The sequence below is a fragment of the Cibotium barometz genome, chromosome 52, assembly GCF_041138505.1.
Source record: "Cibotium barometz isolate CiBa-2024 chromosome 52, ASM4113850v1, whole genome shotgun sequence".
Classification (NCBI taxonomy): Eukaryota; Viridiplantae; Streptophyta; class Polypodiopsida; order Cyatheales; family Cibotiaceae; genus Cibotium; species Cibotium barometz.
This window is the reverse complement of record NC_141097.1, coordinates 25,390,637-25,406,883: the sequence shown is the minus strand read 5'-3', so window position 1 is coordinate 25,406,883 and position 16,247 is coordinate 25,390,637. Positions and strand designations below refer to the sequence as shown.

The 16,247-nt window shown below is 40.0% G+C and overlaps 1 protein-coding gene across 4 annotated transcripts; it reads right to left on the bottom strand.

Moving 5' to 3' along the window:
• Positions 1-7,566: 7,566 nt before the first annotated feature.
• LOC147608990 (ENTH/VHS family protein) lies at positions 7,567-13,186 on the bottom strand. Of its 4 annotated transcripts, none has more exons than XM_086788221.1 (14): positions 12,776-13,186; positions 12,279-12,397; positions 12,132-12,183; positions 11,663-11,742; positions 11,421-11,499; positions 11,239-11,322; positions 10,626-10,771; positions 10,123-10,491; positions 9,961-10,002; positions 9,751-9,849; positions 9,507-9,652; positions 9,133-9,320; positions 8,462-9,044; positions 7,567-8,373 (listed from the first exon to the last, which is right to left on the bottom strand). In XM_086788221.1, exons 2-14 carry the CDS (start codon positions 12,317-12,319, stop codon positions 7,952-7,954), a joined length of 2,331 nt encoding a protein of 776 aa, XP_086644347.1. In that variant the 5' UTR covers positions 12,320-12,397; positions 12,776-13,186; the 3' UTR covers positions 7,567-7,951. The 4 variants fall into 4 exon arrangements, with proteins under 4 accessions (XP_086644347.1, XP_086644348.1, XP_086644349.1 ...); XM_086788222.1 differs by having other exon boundaries at positions 8,462-9,038; XM_086788223.1 differs by having other exon boundaries at positions 9,133-9,314; positions 12,776-13,185.
• Positions 13,187-16,247: the final 3,061 nt, after the last annotated feature.

Below are 16,247 nucleotides of genomic sequence, written 5' to 3'. Positions count from 1 at the left end.
CACCCACCATGCTAAGGTGCATAACCCTCAAAGAACTTACAAAAAATATTTACCATGCTTTGAATAATGAGTTACCTCTCTAGATCCTATCAAACTAGTTAACCACTTCTTTCAAGAGATATAGATAGCTTGCTAAACCCACCATGCTAAGGTGAAAAATCCACAAGTACTTATCAAAGTCATTCACCATGCTTTGAAGGAATGAGTTGCCATACCGATAGAAAGAGAGCTTACAAGAAGCAATGAAGATAGCAGAAGAGGCTATCCAACAAATAAAGGACCCAGAACAACTTCCCCAACCACCTATGGCTCGAGAAATCTTCGATGAGTCTTCAAGAGGTTCGAGGAAAAATAAAAGGATGAGAGGCCATACAACAAAGGAAGACAATGATTAAGCCAATTGGTCCATTTTCAACCCATGAAAAGGACTATTGGGTATTTTAGAGTTAGTTGGTGTGAAGACCCTCTATGGGTGTGAACACCCTTTATTACAGTATAGGTTAAAAGATAAGGTTTGATGCCTATAAAAGCATGCACTTGGGTGGTTCTCTCATAACTTGGAGTATCATTTGAGTTGTGCAATCTCTCTCTCTCTCTCTCCACACACACACACTCACTATGGCTATCCTCCATCCACCACAGTCATAACATGCCTTGGGTGGTTCTCTCATAACTTGGAGTATCATTTGAGTTGTGCAATCTCTCTCTCTCTCTCTCTCCACACACACACTCACTATGGCTATCCTCCATCCACCACAGTCATAGATTGATCCTTCATCCCTCTATTTGTACATGTATCATCCTGGCACCACATGGATTTCTACATGGTATCAAAGCCACCTTTAGCCACATCTCCTCTATGTTTTTTTCATCAAAGCTATCGCCATCATCATGCTATGCTATGTGCTTTTCTCCATATGAAGCTTACGTTTTTCTCAGCCTCCTCTGATAGTGTGTATTCTGCTCTATAGGCTACCACCCTATAGTGTGTCTAAAATGATGAGAGATAATTGTGGGGTTGCTACTATGTGGGCAACATTCATCTCATGAAAAAGAGGTACACGAGGGAGCACATAGCTTTGGAAAAGAAAACAAAGTATAGGTAATATAGCTATAGCATCATCGACTCCAAGGCTAAAGGGGGGTTCTCCTAGCAATTATCTATACCAAAAGATAATGCATCATTAAGGCAGCCAATAGAGAAAAAACATAATCCATCTTTAGTGCAGCAAATGACCTTCATGACGGTCTGTAGTAGCAGCTTAAACGTAGGCAATAAGGCATTCCTTTGCTAGAGCAACCAAGTGCAAGTACATTAATGCAATGGAGAGAAGGCCATTTTCTATTCCACATGTGCCATACAACAAAACGCAAGAATATGATGCTCACTTTGTTGGTGGAAAATGTAAGTCCTATAGTGGCTATAAAGCAAAATGTAGGTCTAACCAAAGCCTTCTGTAGACGAATAAATGCACATCACAAAGCTATCTAATAGATGCTACATCAGAGGGCCAGCATTCAATTCAAGAAGCTATCCACATCACATCCCATCAAATTGAAGCTACTAATTTAGGGCTTTATAGAGATTTGGGCCTTTTTTAAAATATGGAGAAAATTATCAAATTTGAGCTCCAACATTCACAAAAATTTAGGACTTTTTCAAAATTGAGCCTCGTGCACAAAATTGAAGCCTCGCGTCCGTAGACGTTTGGGGCTTTTCTAAAATCAAGCCTTTAGCAACAAATTGAATCTTTTGTAGTGCCATGGAAGGTTAAACCATCTTCATTAGGGCATCATTACCTTTCGCAATAAAATATGCATCGGCACTAGCATGGAAACATTGCCTCTTCTCGAACATGCATTCAAGAGGAAGCTTTTAAACTTCCAAAGTTATCTTTTTCCTATTTATGTTTGAGTTATGGTTTCTCTGCTCGGTCGAGAAGTCCCCTAAAATTTGAATATTTTGTAGTCATGGGTTCTTTTCCCCCAAAATCTGAATATTTTGTATTTCTTTTTGTAATTCTCCACCCTTTTTACCCTGCTTAGATCAAGGGGGACTTGTTTGGTATGCTAATATAGTTTGTCTTTGTATGCTAATATAGTTTGTCTTTGTATCTCAAGGTAGGACTTCAGCTATGAATCCTTCACATTGAGCCATGCTACATGAGCCTTTGAGTCATGCTTTTATGCCTCTGAGCCATGCTCATAAGCCCCTGAGTTAGTAGCTCTCTGTGCACATGTATCATCCTTTCTATAAAGACTACCCTTAGGATGATGTTGAGATGTAGAATTCTTGCATAAGGTGTGCCACCATAGCAACCACTATCGCAAGTAGAGTAACAATAGTAGCAAGAGAAACCTTAAGGGAATTTACATCAACAACAACAACAACAACAACAAATCCTATCTCTGAAAGTGGGAATGGCATTTTCAAGCTAGACACCACAGTAGTGCAATTTCCAGTACTTGCTTTGATCAAGACACCTGAAGGGATAAGCACTCAAGAGAAAGGAGACTCAAGATCAACCCAAGCCATAGTTTGAGACAAGCTCATAAAACTGCTTACTCTTACATAAAGGATGTGTAAGAGTAAGAAGGATACATGAAACAAGAGGCCTATGGGATCCAAGCTAGAGACCCTAAGGCCATGGACTTTCTTGAGAGTCATTGGATCTTTTTTTTTAATGATGGATGTTATAGATACCATGCTTACAAGGCATAAAGCTACCATCTGGGCAATGCACACAGCTTGAAGAAGCACAACAAGAAGGATTGATTAAGGCCAATGAAGCATCCCTCAAGGAGCACAAGAACTATTGAAGCACAAACAAGAAGAACTAAAGGATCATCAAATCAAGGTTGAAAGAGAGCTAGAAAGAGTCAACAAGAAAAAGACAGCAAAGCAAAAAAAAAAAAAGACTTATCAGCAAGATAGAGGAGGTCAAAGAAAAAGAAAAGCAGATGAGTGCTTTACTTGAAGGCACTCATCTTGAAAGAGACAACAAATTAAAAAGAAAAAGTAGACTTGCCAACAAAGATAGAGGAGGTCAAAGACAAAGAAAAATAGATGAGTTCTTTACTTAAAAGCTACAACAAAGTGGTGGAAAAGCACGTCTCTCAAATCAAATCAAATCTATGATGATGATGCAAATCCCTTTCAGATGATAATGCATTGAATATGCTTAAGGGGGTCTTAGTCGTAAATGGCCAATTTCTTGCCCTTGTACAATTGATTTATGATCATCATTGATGAGTTACATAAAGCATACAAGCTCAAAAATCCCATTGTCCCAAGCAATTCTAATACAAATTTTACCCTACTTTGTATTAACAAATTGATCACTCAAATCAAGGGAAATTTTGATTTGATGCTTTATAGAGGTTTGGCAACATCCAAATATGTAGATCCAATCATTAAATGCGCAAAAAACCTCACATCATTAGCACTAATCAAGGTATTAGCGAAAGCAAGTTTTTGATAAACTGTGTAGAGAATACCCTGATTTATAGAGCACTGTTAGAGGGGCAAATCAAGCGGCTTTTTCAAGATGAAGCTTTGGTAAGCTATAGCAAGTCCCAATGGTCTAAAATCACCTCAATGATTAGCATTAATCACTTGATTAGTAGAGGCACATAGTTCATAGTGTAGAAGGATGACCACTTTGGAGTGTCAAATTGAAAGCCTCTCTCAAATTTCCTTCATAAAATCTTCAAGAAGCACTTGTAACAATGAGTTTACATGAGTTTCAAACCACTAAGCACAAGATTAGTCTTAAAAATGCTACCTTAATCACCTTTATGCCAAAATTACTCTCAAAGAAGTGCACAGGGTTGTGGCGACTCCTACACACATTGTTTCGCAAATCTGACGTTGCAATTATATTCACCGCCCTTAAAAACCCCTAGATATGTAACGAATTAGACCGAGATGTCTTCATTAAAGTGCTAGGTTATTTATCCCCAAAAAAAATTGTCTTTTGTAAATCCGACGATGGTGGCTTTTGCATGTGCTGAAGAGAGGCATTGAGATGATGAGTGCCTTTGCCAATGAGCTAAGAAGAGCCTCCAAGACGTGGCTTGGTCAATGGTTGGGTGTGGGTAGAGAAATCAATCCTCCACTGCTCATGGGTAGAGAAGAAGTAGAGGCAAGAACCCTAAATCATAATGAAATATACTAATCACTAATTAATCTCTAATTGTGATAAGAGTAGATAATGAGCAGAGATTAAATCATGATTTGGCAACGAAGAACAAGGCTTTGATACCATGTTGGAAATCATAGGAGATCAATTATGAAGCTATGGAGGATGAAATATCTCCATGATGGTGAGTGTGAAGAAGAGAAAGAAGCAGAAGCTTGAGCACACAAGAGATAACAAAGTGGGCACAACACAAGATGAATGTATTGTGAAAGCTAAATAAACCAGTAAGTACAATACCGTTTTATAGGCACCAAATCCCTATCTTTTGACTCTTACTAAGAGGTCTATAGGCCTAATGACAAGATGCCCATATCCCCAATTTCACATGATATTTTGGTGTACTATTTTCAACATAACACTAGAGAAGCTCTGTAAGTGAAGTTGGCAAAAATGTAGAGATCCAAAAAATTCACAAGGATCTTGCAAAGCTAAGGTAGCACCAATGCCTAAGGCTACGCTTGGAGGTAAAGAGCTCAAGGAATGATTCAACCGGCTTTTGAGCCAAGCAACTAAGATAGATCTAAGGTCACCATCCCAAACCTATAACCTTCCTTACATGAGAGAAGGAAGGATGGTTCTTCATTATTGGAAAACCAACCACATTTATATGACATAATATTAATTTCACAAGTCCACTGCCACCACATCATGTTACATGTTCACAGAATGTTGTGCTCCTTGGCATATTTATGGCCCTCAATTCTCACATGGATGGAACCTCTCCGTGCCTTAATCTTGCCCTTCAAGATCCTAAGTGCATGTATCCCTCAGTATTGTGGCTTCTTGATAAATGTAAATGCTAAAATTGACCTCAATATATGTAAAATAATATCTTGCAACATCCATGACCTATGGATGTTGTATGTTTACTACATGTCATTTTTTATGGCTTTATTCAATTTCAAACAAGGTTCTGAAACATTGTGACAGAGCATCCATAGGATGTCATCCACCTTATCTTCATGTTAGAACCTCAACATTATAAACCTCTCTCTCTCTCTCTCTCTCTCTCTCTCTCTCTCTCTCACACACACACACATTGATGTTCATCTATTGTAGGTGTCTATCTCATCATGAAATCTCAAAGAAAATAGCAGACAGTGCATCTATGTACCACACCACCAATGGTGTTGAATGTTTTCATTCTTGTGTACATTTTACATCATTCTACATGGTTTCACTTTTAGAGTATTGAGGCTATAGCTACCTATTCCCCCTACTCTAATGAAAGTGGTAATGCTAGACCTTAGTGCTCACACCTTAAGGTGTTGATTCTCATGTACTCGTTAATTACTTGGGCCTAATAATGATTCCCTAGTCACTTGCACTCACATGGGTGAGACCCCTCTAGGTCTTCTAAATTAAGGCGACTGTCTTACAGATCTTGTCAATATAGGATATGTAGCACTTCTCTCCCTTAACAAATGTTATTCTCATTAACAAAACAAAGAAACCTCTTCTTTAAGTTGCCACTTCACTAAATATTCTAGATGCTCAGCATGTTTAGTACATCTTCCTCTTTTATCTAGGATTGGTTTAGGTTCATGCAAAAGACTATGTTTTTTATAACTTCAACAAGGGTTTCCACACTGCCCAATTTTCTTCTCAAGCGACTTACATGAAAACGCTTGATGTACGTCAATAATACCCTTCGCCAAAGATACCATTTACTTGTGAGCATTTTGACTTTCTTGTAACTTCAATTTCTCAATGAAAGCATAGTCGAAGAAATTGTGTTACACTATCATTACCCATTATTGTCACATCATGACGTATATTTCCATGTATTCTCATTATATCATGAACCCCAAAATGTAGGGGTTGCCACATAGCCAATGATCGATAACTCGAGCGATATCCTCACGATAAAAACCTCTACCTTCTTAATCCTCACCATGTAATAGTTTTTGCATTGAATGCACCTGTTTAGATGGAGGCTTACTTGCTTTTACACCTTCATCGCTCTTTTTAAAACACTTCCAAGCACGATGTTTCAAACTCAAACATCTCTATAACAAAAGACCTTGTTCCTTGACCTTTGATGAAAGAGTACATTCATTCATATGTGTTTCTCATGACACCACATGTTATGGCTTCTACAACATCAAAGGCCAAACTTCCTACAACGTGCTGATGTGGCAAACAGCGACTGGCAATGACACCTACATTGAAGTTTGATATTCCAAAAGCTGACATGTAAGGATCTTCATTCCAAAAGCCAACTTGTAACGATCTCCTTACATTCTGCATTCCGAAAGCTGATGTGTAGCATCTCCTTGCATGATTGATGTATGGCATAGATCTCCTTGCATCTCCTTTTGCCCTCTCCCGAGGACAACAACAGCCAAGAATGGTCCCAAGACAAACCATTCCGTCCACAGGTTCCCAGCTATGCCAGTCACCTGACCGGCTAGAATGGTCCTCCCACAGGACAATTCCCTACTTCATTTCCCCCATCATAGCCCAATGAGAATGACGGGTGACAAAGGAGGAACTTCATCCATACACCATTCGGAGTTGCTTCTTATTTAATCCTCAAATATTGCGATTAATAATCATTCCCCAACCACTTGACGATCCTTCTAGGTCGCCTAGCTTTAGGAACATTTTAGAGATCCTGCAATTAGGATACACAACACCAGGATGCTTCTAGGGTAAATCAGCCACTCAAAATAAAGACACTTCAGCCGGTCTGGTTTTAGCTTCCTATGGCAACACAGCCTGATTTCATTAAAAGTAAACCCTTTTATTGTGTTTAATATTAAATTAGAATTTATGTCATAGGACAAATGGCACATGAAACAAATATGCAGCAGTAAAATGGTTTAAGGTATCTTCAAAATCCAAAACAACGATAACGTTGATCTAAAGAGAAATCTAACAAGTCTATCTAGTAGATAGTGATGGTCATTGAAGGTCCATGTGTCAAAGGTAACTGCATGGCTGTCCAAAGACGTCTTCTGCCTTGAGAAAAAAATGACCATGTGCCCTTCAGGAGAATGTGTCTTTCGGTGTGGCATCACAATATGGGAAGCTTCCAAACTTCACACTTCATAGCAGCCAAGAGGCAGAGTTACTTGAGCATACTTTATTGCAGTCAACAGGCAAAGTTGCCTCAAGCAGCACTAAAAACATGCCTTGACAGGAGAACACTGATCAAACTACTCTGACACCTATCAATAGTATGCAGCAGGACTGACACATCCACATTAAGACAAGCAATGGCAGAATTGAACAACCATAACACTCATTACAAGCCCAGAGATGGCTAGATTAAGCTTAACATCAAACAGTAGAGCAAGTAAAATTCAAGGTCCCGAGCTTTAAGCCCACAGTCACCACAACTCAACAATCACAGGCAAAATAGAACTCCATCAACTTCCACAGGCCACTACTTATTCAACCGAGTCAGTCAAGTACAGCCTCTTCATGTAGTCAACAGTGAATGAAAACCGATGGAGCCACAGTTTTGGAACGAACTTGTCCTGGAATGGGATGATTCTCTATACATGGAACTGGGATAAATGCAAGAGGACAACTGTGCACACCTTCAGCATATACATTCCAAAAATCCAAATACCAGGAACACAGTGCCTCAAAAACCAATCTCATCTACGCTCTCAAATACGCTGTTAAAGATGAGTGACACTATCAAATTATTAGCTACGTTGGCTCATAAAGACCAACCTTAATGAATTTTGGAGACAAACGCTTCGATCAGGCGGCTAAAGATCCGACTCTATCCAAGCCTATCTGAACCCACTGTATTGTTGCTGCTGATTTGAATAATTTCCCATGCCCATTCCCATGCCAGGAGCTGGCCCCATCCCCATACTAGGTCTCATGGCCATTCCAGGGTTAAAACCCATCTGCACCATAGGTGGCGCCATCCCCATCCCCGACCCCATGGCTGGACCCATGCCCATGCCCATGCCCATGCCCATTGGAGTCATGCCCATGCTGGGAGCCATTCCCATGTTACTCATCATTACCGGGACAGCAGGAGGAGCTATAGCACTTGCTCCTGCTATACCAAGTCCAGAACCAGAGCCCATGGCTTTCCCCATACCAGTCGTCGTCGAGCTTTTGGTTGATGCCCTTTCTTCCTTTATCCTCTCTGTTCGTAAGAGATCAAAATCAATACCGATACCAGCAAGAGGATTGCTTTTTGCTGCCAAAAAAAGGGATAAAATGTTAGTAAGCATGTTTCGTTTTGACATACTAAAGAAAAAGCCATGCATGAAGAACCAAACACTTACGCCCTGCTATGTTCAAGTCAATCAAACCCTTGCTTAGGGTGTCAGCCCAGACAGTAGATTTCGTCTCAAACTTCTTCTCGGGTTGTGGCTTTGCATAGGTATTACGACTGACATTTTCCTGTTGTGGCTTTGCATAGGTATTAAGACTGACATTTTGTCCTTGTCTTGCACCTTGAAATGGCAGTTGAGGTGTAGTTGGCATAGGCGCTGGTGGGGCCTGATTCACCTGAAGGGCCCCTGAGACAGCTTCCAGTGGAGGAGCTGGTATGTTAAATGGTAAGGCTGCTGGTGGTGCGCCATTTGAGGCGGCACCAAAAGCACTAAAGGAATCATTCCCAAAAAATTCATCCCCAACAAATGATACAGGTGCAGCTTGACTTGGTGGTGGAGGTGGAGTAGCTGCAAATGCATTGAAACTGCTGCCCATAGCAGCAGCTGATGCATCTCCACTACCTGCATGTAGAGTTGTGAAAGTAGTAGGTGGAGGATTGATGGCAGCAGGTGCAATGCTTAAGTTTGAGAAGGCTGGAGCTTCCACTTTAAACGGAGAGTTTCCGAAGACATCCCCATCAAGTTGCTGAAACTTGAATAACAATGGTGGATTAATTATAAAGAGCATGTGCCTGCAACTAACTGCTCAAAACAACATAAAGAGTGGCTAAGAAACTCACCTGCAAAGGTGTATTATTCACAGCAGGAGCAGCTGGTGTAAAACCAGCGGTACTGGAGTCTCCAAAAAAGTCACTTCCATTGCTTAGAGCACTTGAAAGACCAGTTGGAGGTGGTAGCGCTCTTACAGCCCCAGCTGGTTCTGCTTGGCCAAAAAAATCATCAGCCGGGGAAGGTGCTGCTGCTGCTACTGCATAACATTGGCATGATCAGAAGAAAGCTCACAACAAAAGAGCACTGCAACCATCATCAGAAGGCCAAGGTGTTACATGCCCCCTGATGTATGCTGCAAACCAGTTACATGTCTTTTGAAATGTAGCAAAGCACCCAAGCTACCAAGCAAATATGAAGAGGGAAACACTGCCATAGAGAATACCTGAAGAAGCACGTGGGTCAAATTCATCAAAATCATCCAACTGATTCTTTTCTGGAGGTGTCTTATTCATGGCATTCACTTTTTCAAATTGGTCTGTATTGGACTTTGAGGCCCTGGCAACAGCAGCAGCCAAGCCGCCTCCATCTCTGCTATGCAGAAAATTCAGTTAGAGAGAACACAAAACACAAGGGCCATATATTTGATCATAGAGAAGCATGACTCAACAATGGAGCTGCGCACCCACCTTTGGTCATCTGTGGCTTGATATTCAGGGCTTCCTAGAGTTTCTTCATAACTTGGAGGGGCAGGCATTCTTGCAACTGATGGCTTGCGATCAGCCCTCCTATTGAAACAACCACAAGTACATTCAATCAAAACCCATCTATAAAACCTGTAGAAAAAGATTGCATGGCTTGGAGGAGCAAGAAAAACAAAGCAGGGCTCAGGTTCTCACCTGTCATCTTGCCCATAATCATCACCTCTACCTCCACCACTCCTGTTACTTGCAACAAACACTTAAAAAATTAAAACTATTTGGATGCTAACCGGACAATATGCATTAACAAACAACAAAGACATGATAACCCAAGTTAATAATAACCAGAGGTAGGAGTACCTTGAAGAATGACGGTCATCGTCCTCGTATGCTCGATCACGATCTTTCTCAAAACTCCTGTACTTCTCACTTTGCCGATCGTCTCCTCTCTTGGAGCTGTTTCGATCCTCTTCATGATCATAGTCCCTGTTGTAATCATCTCTGTAACGATCACCCCCCCTGCCAGATCGGTCACTGTCTCTGCCATTGCGATCCCAGTCTCTGCCGTATCGGTCATCATCTCTGCCATACCTATCATCGTCGCGACTTCCATATCGAGAGGTGCCTCCATAGCTGTCCTCTTCATATCGATCACCACCATAGCTCCCTCCTGTACTGTGATATGAACTGGGCTTATAGATTCCTCCGGTGGAGGAGACACCTCGGTACCTGGATAAATCAGGTTTTTTATATGACCTGCTTTTTGGCTGCAGCGATTTCATGATGAACCAACAGCCCTCTTCAAACACAGCCCCCTCTACTAAGACATGAAAAAAGCTTTTTCAAAATGATCATGAACTTACTTATCCCTGTTTTCAACAGCCTTCTGCCTCACTTCCCTTATTTTCTCTTTGTCATTTACAAGTGCCACGAGAGACTGTGACTTCCGTCGCACATTAATGCCCTGGTCTTTACCACTGGACTCCACATATTGGAAGTCAGCAAGGGTCTACAAAACAAAACAATAGACAGTATCTTATCTTTCCCATGACAGTTCATGGACATAATTAAGCAACCAAATCTTAGCCACATGCATATCTCAGGTAGAATTTACATTTAGAATATAGGAAGACTTAGATGATGTTGATCTCTTACTTCCGTGCCCTCATTACATTAGTTAAAGCAACAAGGTGATCTCTAATCATGCTGCCTACACAGACATACTACATATACACAGCACAGACATACTGCACAGATGCTTACATACAAGCTTCAAAAATACATACATACATGCATTCATGTGCGCATCCAGCCATCCACATGTGCACACATGCATGGCTGCACAAGCAGCTCTAAATTGATGGGCCCAAATGGCCAATAGTGTGAGAAGCTGAGTCTCCATTCCATCTCACAATGAAACTTTCCAAAATTGAAAATGTTTTGGGATCAAAATCTTTCAAATGAGTGGAAGCATACTGAGATTTGATAGGCATGCTCTCTGAGTTCATCTATCACCCTTTCTGATCCATGGGCCACAAGATACTCGAGCACAGTCAACGCCTGAAAGAGGGAAGAAGAGCAAGATCAAAATGACATTAATAATAAGCTTTTTTAGGCTTTACAACAGTGAAGGCATGTTCATCACATCAAAAGCCTACCTTGTATACATGCCGCCAATTTCGGCCTGTGTCGTTTATGCGCTTCCATATGATTGACATAATCATTTGATAATCGTTGCTATATACAAGAAATCTCAGGTTATCTCCCAACCTTGATTTATGTGTCCATCTCTAAGTTTCTATAGGCGAAGGGTAAACTTGACCAAGATGAAGGCTAGCACTGGAGATGAAATAAAATGTGAAGATTGATGAGCACAATCTTAAAACTGATGAGAACTTACTAGTTCCGAGTTGCCTGTGCAATGTCAGCCATAACCGTTCCATGCGGTCCCCATGGCTCATTGCTGGTAGCGTCCAAAACCTGCATGAGCATAATAGGGGTTCTGAATAATAGAATCCAACTTGAGCCTGCATCATTGAAAAAAGGTGACCCTATCTCGACGGAAACATCCAAAAGATACGAGCGCTGTTGATGAAAAGAAGAGACTTAGGGTGGTTACAAAACGTTAAACCCCCATGGACAGCTTTACAGTACCCTCTGGATGGATCCATGCTGACCAGCACTAAGTATTGTAAAGCCAGTTTTAGCCACACTCGACACTCTAGTTGCATAGATCCACCAAACCAACTCATGCCACACACAAAATTTTCAACTCGACATCTAAATCTAACCACAAAATGATAACTGGGTTAATGTCAAACTGTCAATTTCATGTGATATACAAAGAATTTTGAATGAATTCAGCTTACCTTTTGCTCAATCTCAGGGACCTTCAAAACCTTCTTATTGACCTCTCTTTTGCTGAGAAAAGGGAAACACGAGAGCAATATTAGGTCAAGACAATGGTGAGGAAAGGTGCTAAGACGGAGTTCTCATTTTGAGAAGAGAAAACTTACAATTCTCTTACAGTCTGATCTAGAACTTTCTTGAGATCCATTGAAAACCCCCAAATTCCACCAAGCTTTCCTGTGCAAGCTTTCAGATACACCCCTGAGAACAAGATCTGAGAAAAATCCTGCAAACCATAATTTGTCCAAAAATGAGGTACATGAGAACCTTGTCCTGGAAACCCTGATTTGTCCAAAAACGAGATAGATTGTCGAACAGGGTTCGCAATGTGCCATTACACATGACCAGATGTGAAGCATACACGTCAACAAAGTAGAATGACGTTTCTGCAGATCAAGGCCGTAGAAGATCACAACGGATCTCTATGCAAATGAAGAAGGCAACGCGTTGGATCGGCAAATCGGGCCTGTTAGTGCTTAGGCAGAAATGAGGGGAGAAAAGAAACACACATGAAAAATCGTGGACAAATGGAGAGCTATGGCAAGATGGAGATGGAATATCTGAGAGATGGAGAAAAAGGCCATGGCCAAAGACAAAACCATACCTGCGCTAACCGCCCTGGTGGTGATGATGAAATGCCGCCCTGGTGAAGGAGCTCCGCTGCTCCTACTGTTGCTGCTGCAAATGCCGATTCTGCACCCTAATCTGCGCAGGGAGAAACCCTAATCTGCACAGCATGGAGTTTAGGAAGAAGGAAACCCCCTTCCTTCCCCGCGTTTCACTGTTCGTATGACCAGCAAAAAAGCGCCGCCTGCTGCTTCTTTCTGATGCATCAGAGATGCTCGGCTATGGCGTTCTCAGTCGGCAGCAGAGATTAGGGCAAATAAAAACACAGGCAGTCGGTGGGGGTTTTTTTTTGGTTTGGCAGATTGGAATGGGAGGAGGGGGAAGCAGGTAGAAGAATACAAAGTTGTAGGTGGGGGAGAAAACAATGGGAGGAAAAAGAGAGGAGCTTAAAATAATTTAAAACAAGATTAAATAAAAAGATGTCCCATTTAAAAAATTAAAAAAAATTGTGGAAAAAGCTAAGTCGTGATTAAAATTACACATATTAAAAATGATCCCCACTCAAATTAAGTGCTAAAATCACAATGAATTACATAACCAAACACACTGTTTCCACTTTACATAACCAAACACACTGTTTCCACTTTACTTATGAAAGAAAGAGAAATTTGTATATTAATAGGAAAAATCAAAATATATTTCTTTTTTTAAAAATAGCATCTCAAAAATAGTTGTTAAAAATAAATTTGTAAATAAAAGGTGTCTCCCCTTTACATGTCAAGCATATTGGAAATGGAAATTACAAGGTAAAGGTTGCCTCCACTTTACCTAGCTTATTATTAATGTTTATTTATTAGCATTTGAATTAATCAAAGAGAACTATCTGAATTAATCAAAGAGAACTATCTGCTCCCACTTTACATGGACTTCTTTGTCATCTAAGACCAAAATATTTGAAAAAGTTATTAAGAACTAAAGGCCTTTGCCTGGACTTCTTCAACATCTAAGACTAAAGTTGTTAAGAATAAAAGGACTTTCAAAAATATTTGAAAATGTTATTAAGGATTAAAGGCCTTTCAAAAGATTTTTAATAATTATTAAGAATCGAAGGCCTTTACCTAGCTTTTGACAGCTCCTTTCCACTTGCTACTTCCCTACATTTGTGCCTTCCCCTTTCTGGTGTCCAATCATTTCTATTTGCCATTTATATAAAATTTCTTTTTATGGCTAGTGGCTTCACACAAGTATTTTATGCCTTAATAAAAAATGTAATGTATATAGGCAAAAATATCTACTCGACATATGCGCTTCCTAATGCAATCATTTCAAAGGCCAAAGAACGACATCTTTTTTAACATCAAAGGCACATGCTAAGGTGACCTTTCTTTTTTATAAAAAAAAATTGCGCAACTAATTCCTAGTACAATTTACAACACGGCCACATGCGTGCAAGTGCATGCACACACTCACACATCTTGGAGGGCATGGTTATACATCATTTTTGCCTCTAATAAGGAGTTCCAAAGTGAGTTGTGTGGTAACACCTAGGCACATAAATGCGATGATACTTTCAAGTAAGTTGTGTAATGTAACATCCAAACACACATGCACTCGGCCTTAAAGTTGTGTAGTGAGACATCTTATCACATGTATGCTCTCTCTCTCGTGCACACACACACACACACACACACATGCACTAAGTGAATTGCATAATGTAACATCTAATCACATAAACATGTTTCTGATTTGAGGTTTTTGCCTCTAATATCAAAGGACATCTAAGTGAATTGCATAATGTAGCATCTAATCACATAAACATGTTTTTGATTTAAGGTTTCAAAGTACGTTATGTATCGTAACATAAATCACACGTCTAATCACATGCATGCACTCTTAGATCTAAGGCTTTAAAGTAATTTATGTAGTAAAACATCTTGTCACATATATGCTCTCTCTCTCTCTCTCTCTCTCTCTCTCTCTCTCTCTCTCTCTCTCTCTCTCTCTCTCTCTCTCTCTCTCTCTCTCTCTCTCACACACACACACACACACTCACACACACACACACGCACACGCACATAAAGAGGATATAACCAAGAAAGAGAAACACACAAAAAGAAAGCCAATATTAATATTCAAGGGCCTCAACTACCCATGACAATGCAAAGTGAAGTGTCCTCTAACCTTAGCAGCAAGATTAATAACACCCACCACCCAAAAAAGAGATACCATCTACTTTGTGCTTTTGAGGAGGCCTTAATGACATTGGATGGATATTATTATTCATTGGTCTTATATTTATTATCAACATGTTGATATGCTCAAAAATTAAGCAAATAAATTGCTACTAGATATGCTTAAGTTCAATCATTTGACAAACCATGTGTCAATTTTATTTAATAGCATCCATAGAAGAGACAAGAATGAGCTATCTAAGGTACATGTAAAGGAAAGATCTTGCATATGCACAATATTACTATTAATTCACGGATAGATGGTTAGAATGCATTTTTATATCTTCCACGTATCTTAATCATTGTAAATGAGATGCTTAATTTCTAAGCCCTTTCTTCCTTTCGCATTTCATAGGAAGAAATTCACAATGCATGAAAACTTGTCCATATTAGTTATAATTTTTGGAAATCGTGAAACAATGGGAAGACATGTTTATCATATCAAATAGTGTAAAGGGAAAATGATTCAATTTCCTATAAGTTTGCACTATACCTTTTCTAATGTTACACAAAAGCATGCGTTAAAATATTAATAAAGAGAATGACATCATATTTTGGTAAAAGGCATATTGAGTTTTTTTTATCACTTTTGTTTGTGTGAGTGTTAGCTCTCAAAACCAAGAGCCCCATATTTTTAAATCTTTAGAGTGGCTTATTATACCTTAGGATGCTATGCTAATCCTTTTTAGCAACTTCCCATGGTAATGTCTCTATTACGGCCTTGTTCAAGTGAATGTCCTTCCATTCCCTTCACATATCTAATGATTCTAGTTCCCTACATATTCCCTGAAAAAATGTCCTTGGCCTTTTTCTTTTATACCATCTAGTTGTCTCAATACTTATATAAACCCCCCCAACCACTGCTCCTCTTCAACCCTCACAAGGACATGTGCGATATGAAGCTCCACATCCTTCATCTATACTTCAATAACAAAATGCCCTCTAGCTAGTTGTCATCAAAGGGGAATGCCCTCTAGCCAATTGTCCTAAAGAGGCCAACTTCCTTGTTCACATGTAGAGTTTTGCATGCAAAGTGTCCACGTGTAGACACCTCTCCATAGGGGATAGCTCTTCCCTCCCCTCTCCACCATCTTGTTGATATACTTCCACTAATGAAATAGGGGATAGCTCTTCCCTCCCCTCTCCACCATCTTGTTGATATACTTCCACTAATGAAATAGGTTATAACTAAGTGGTATCAACTTGGCTTTGAGGCCACCTTCCTTAGTGCCATGTGAAGCATGTTGCATGCCAAGTCCCTACATTACACATGGTTTT

Coding starts and splice junctions, on each gene's coding strand:
- LOC147608990 (XM_086788221.1), bottom strand. CDS start 12,319: ATGGATCTCAAGAAAGTTCTAGATCAGACTGTAAGAGAATT. Junction 10,772..11,238: donor AGCATGCCTATCAAATCTCA/GTATGCTTCCAC, acceptor TTTGTTTTGTAG/ACCCTTGCTGACTTCCAATA. Junction 10,492..10,625: donor GCTGTTGAAAACAGGGATAA/GTAAGTTCATGA, acceptor TGATTTATCCAG/GTACCGAGGTGTCTCCTCCA.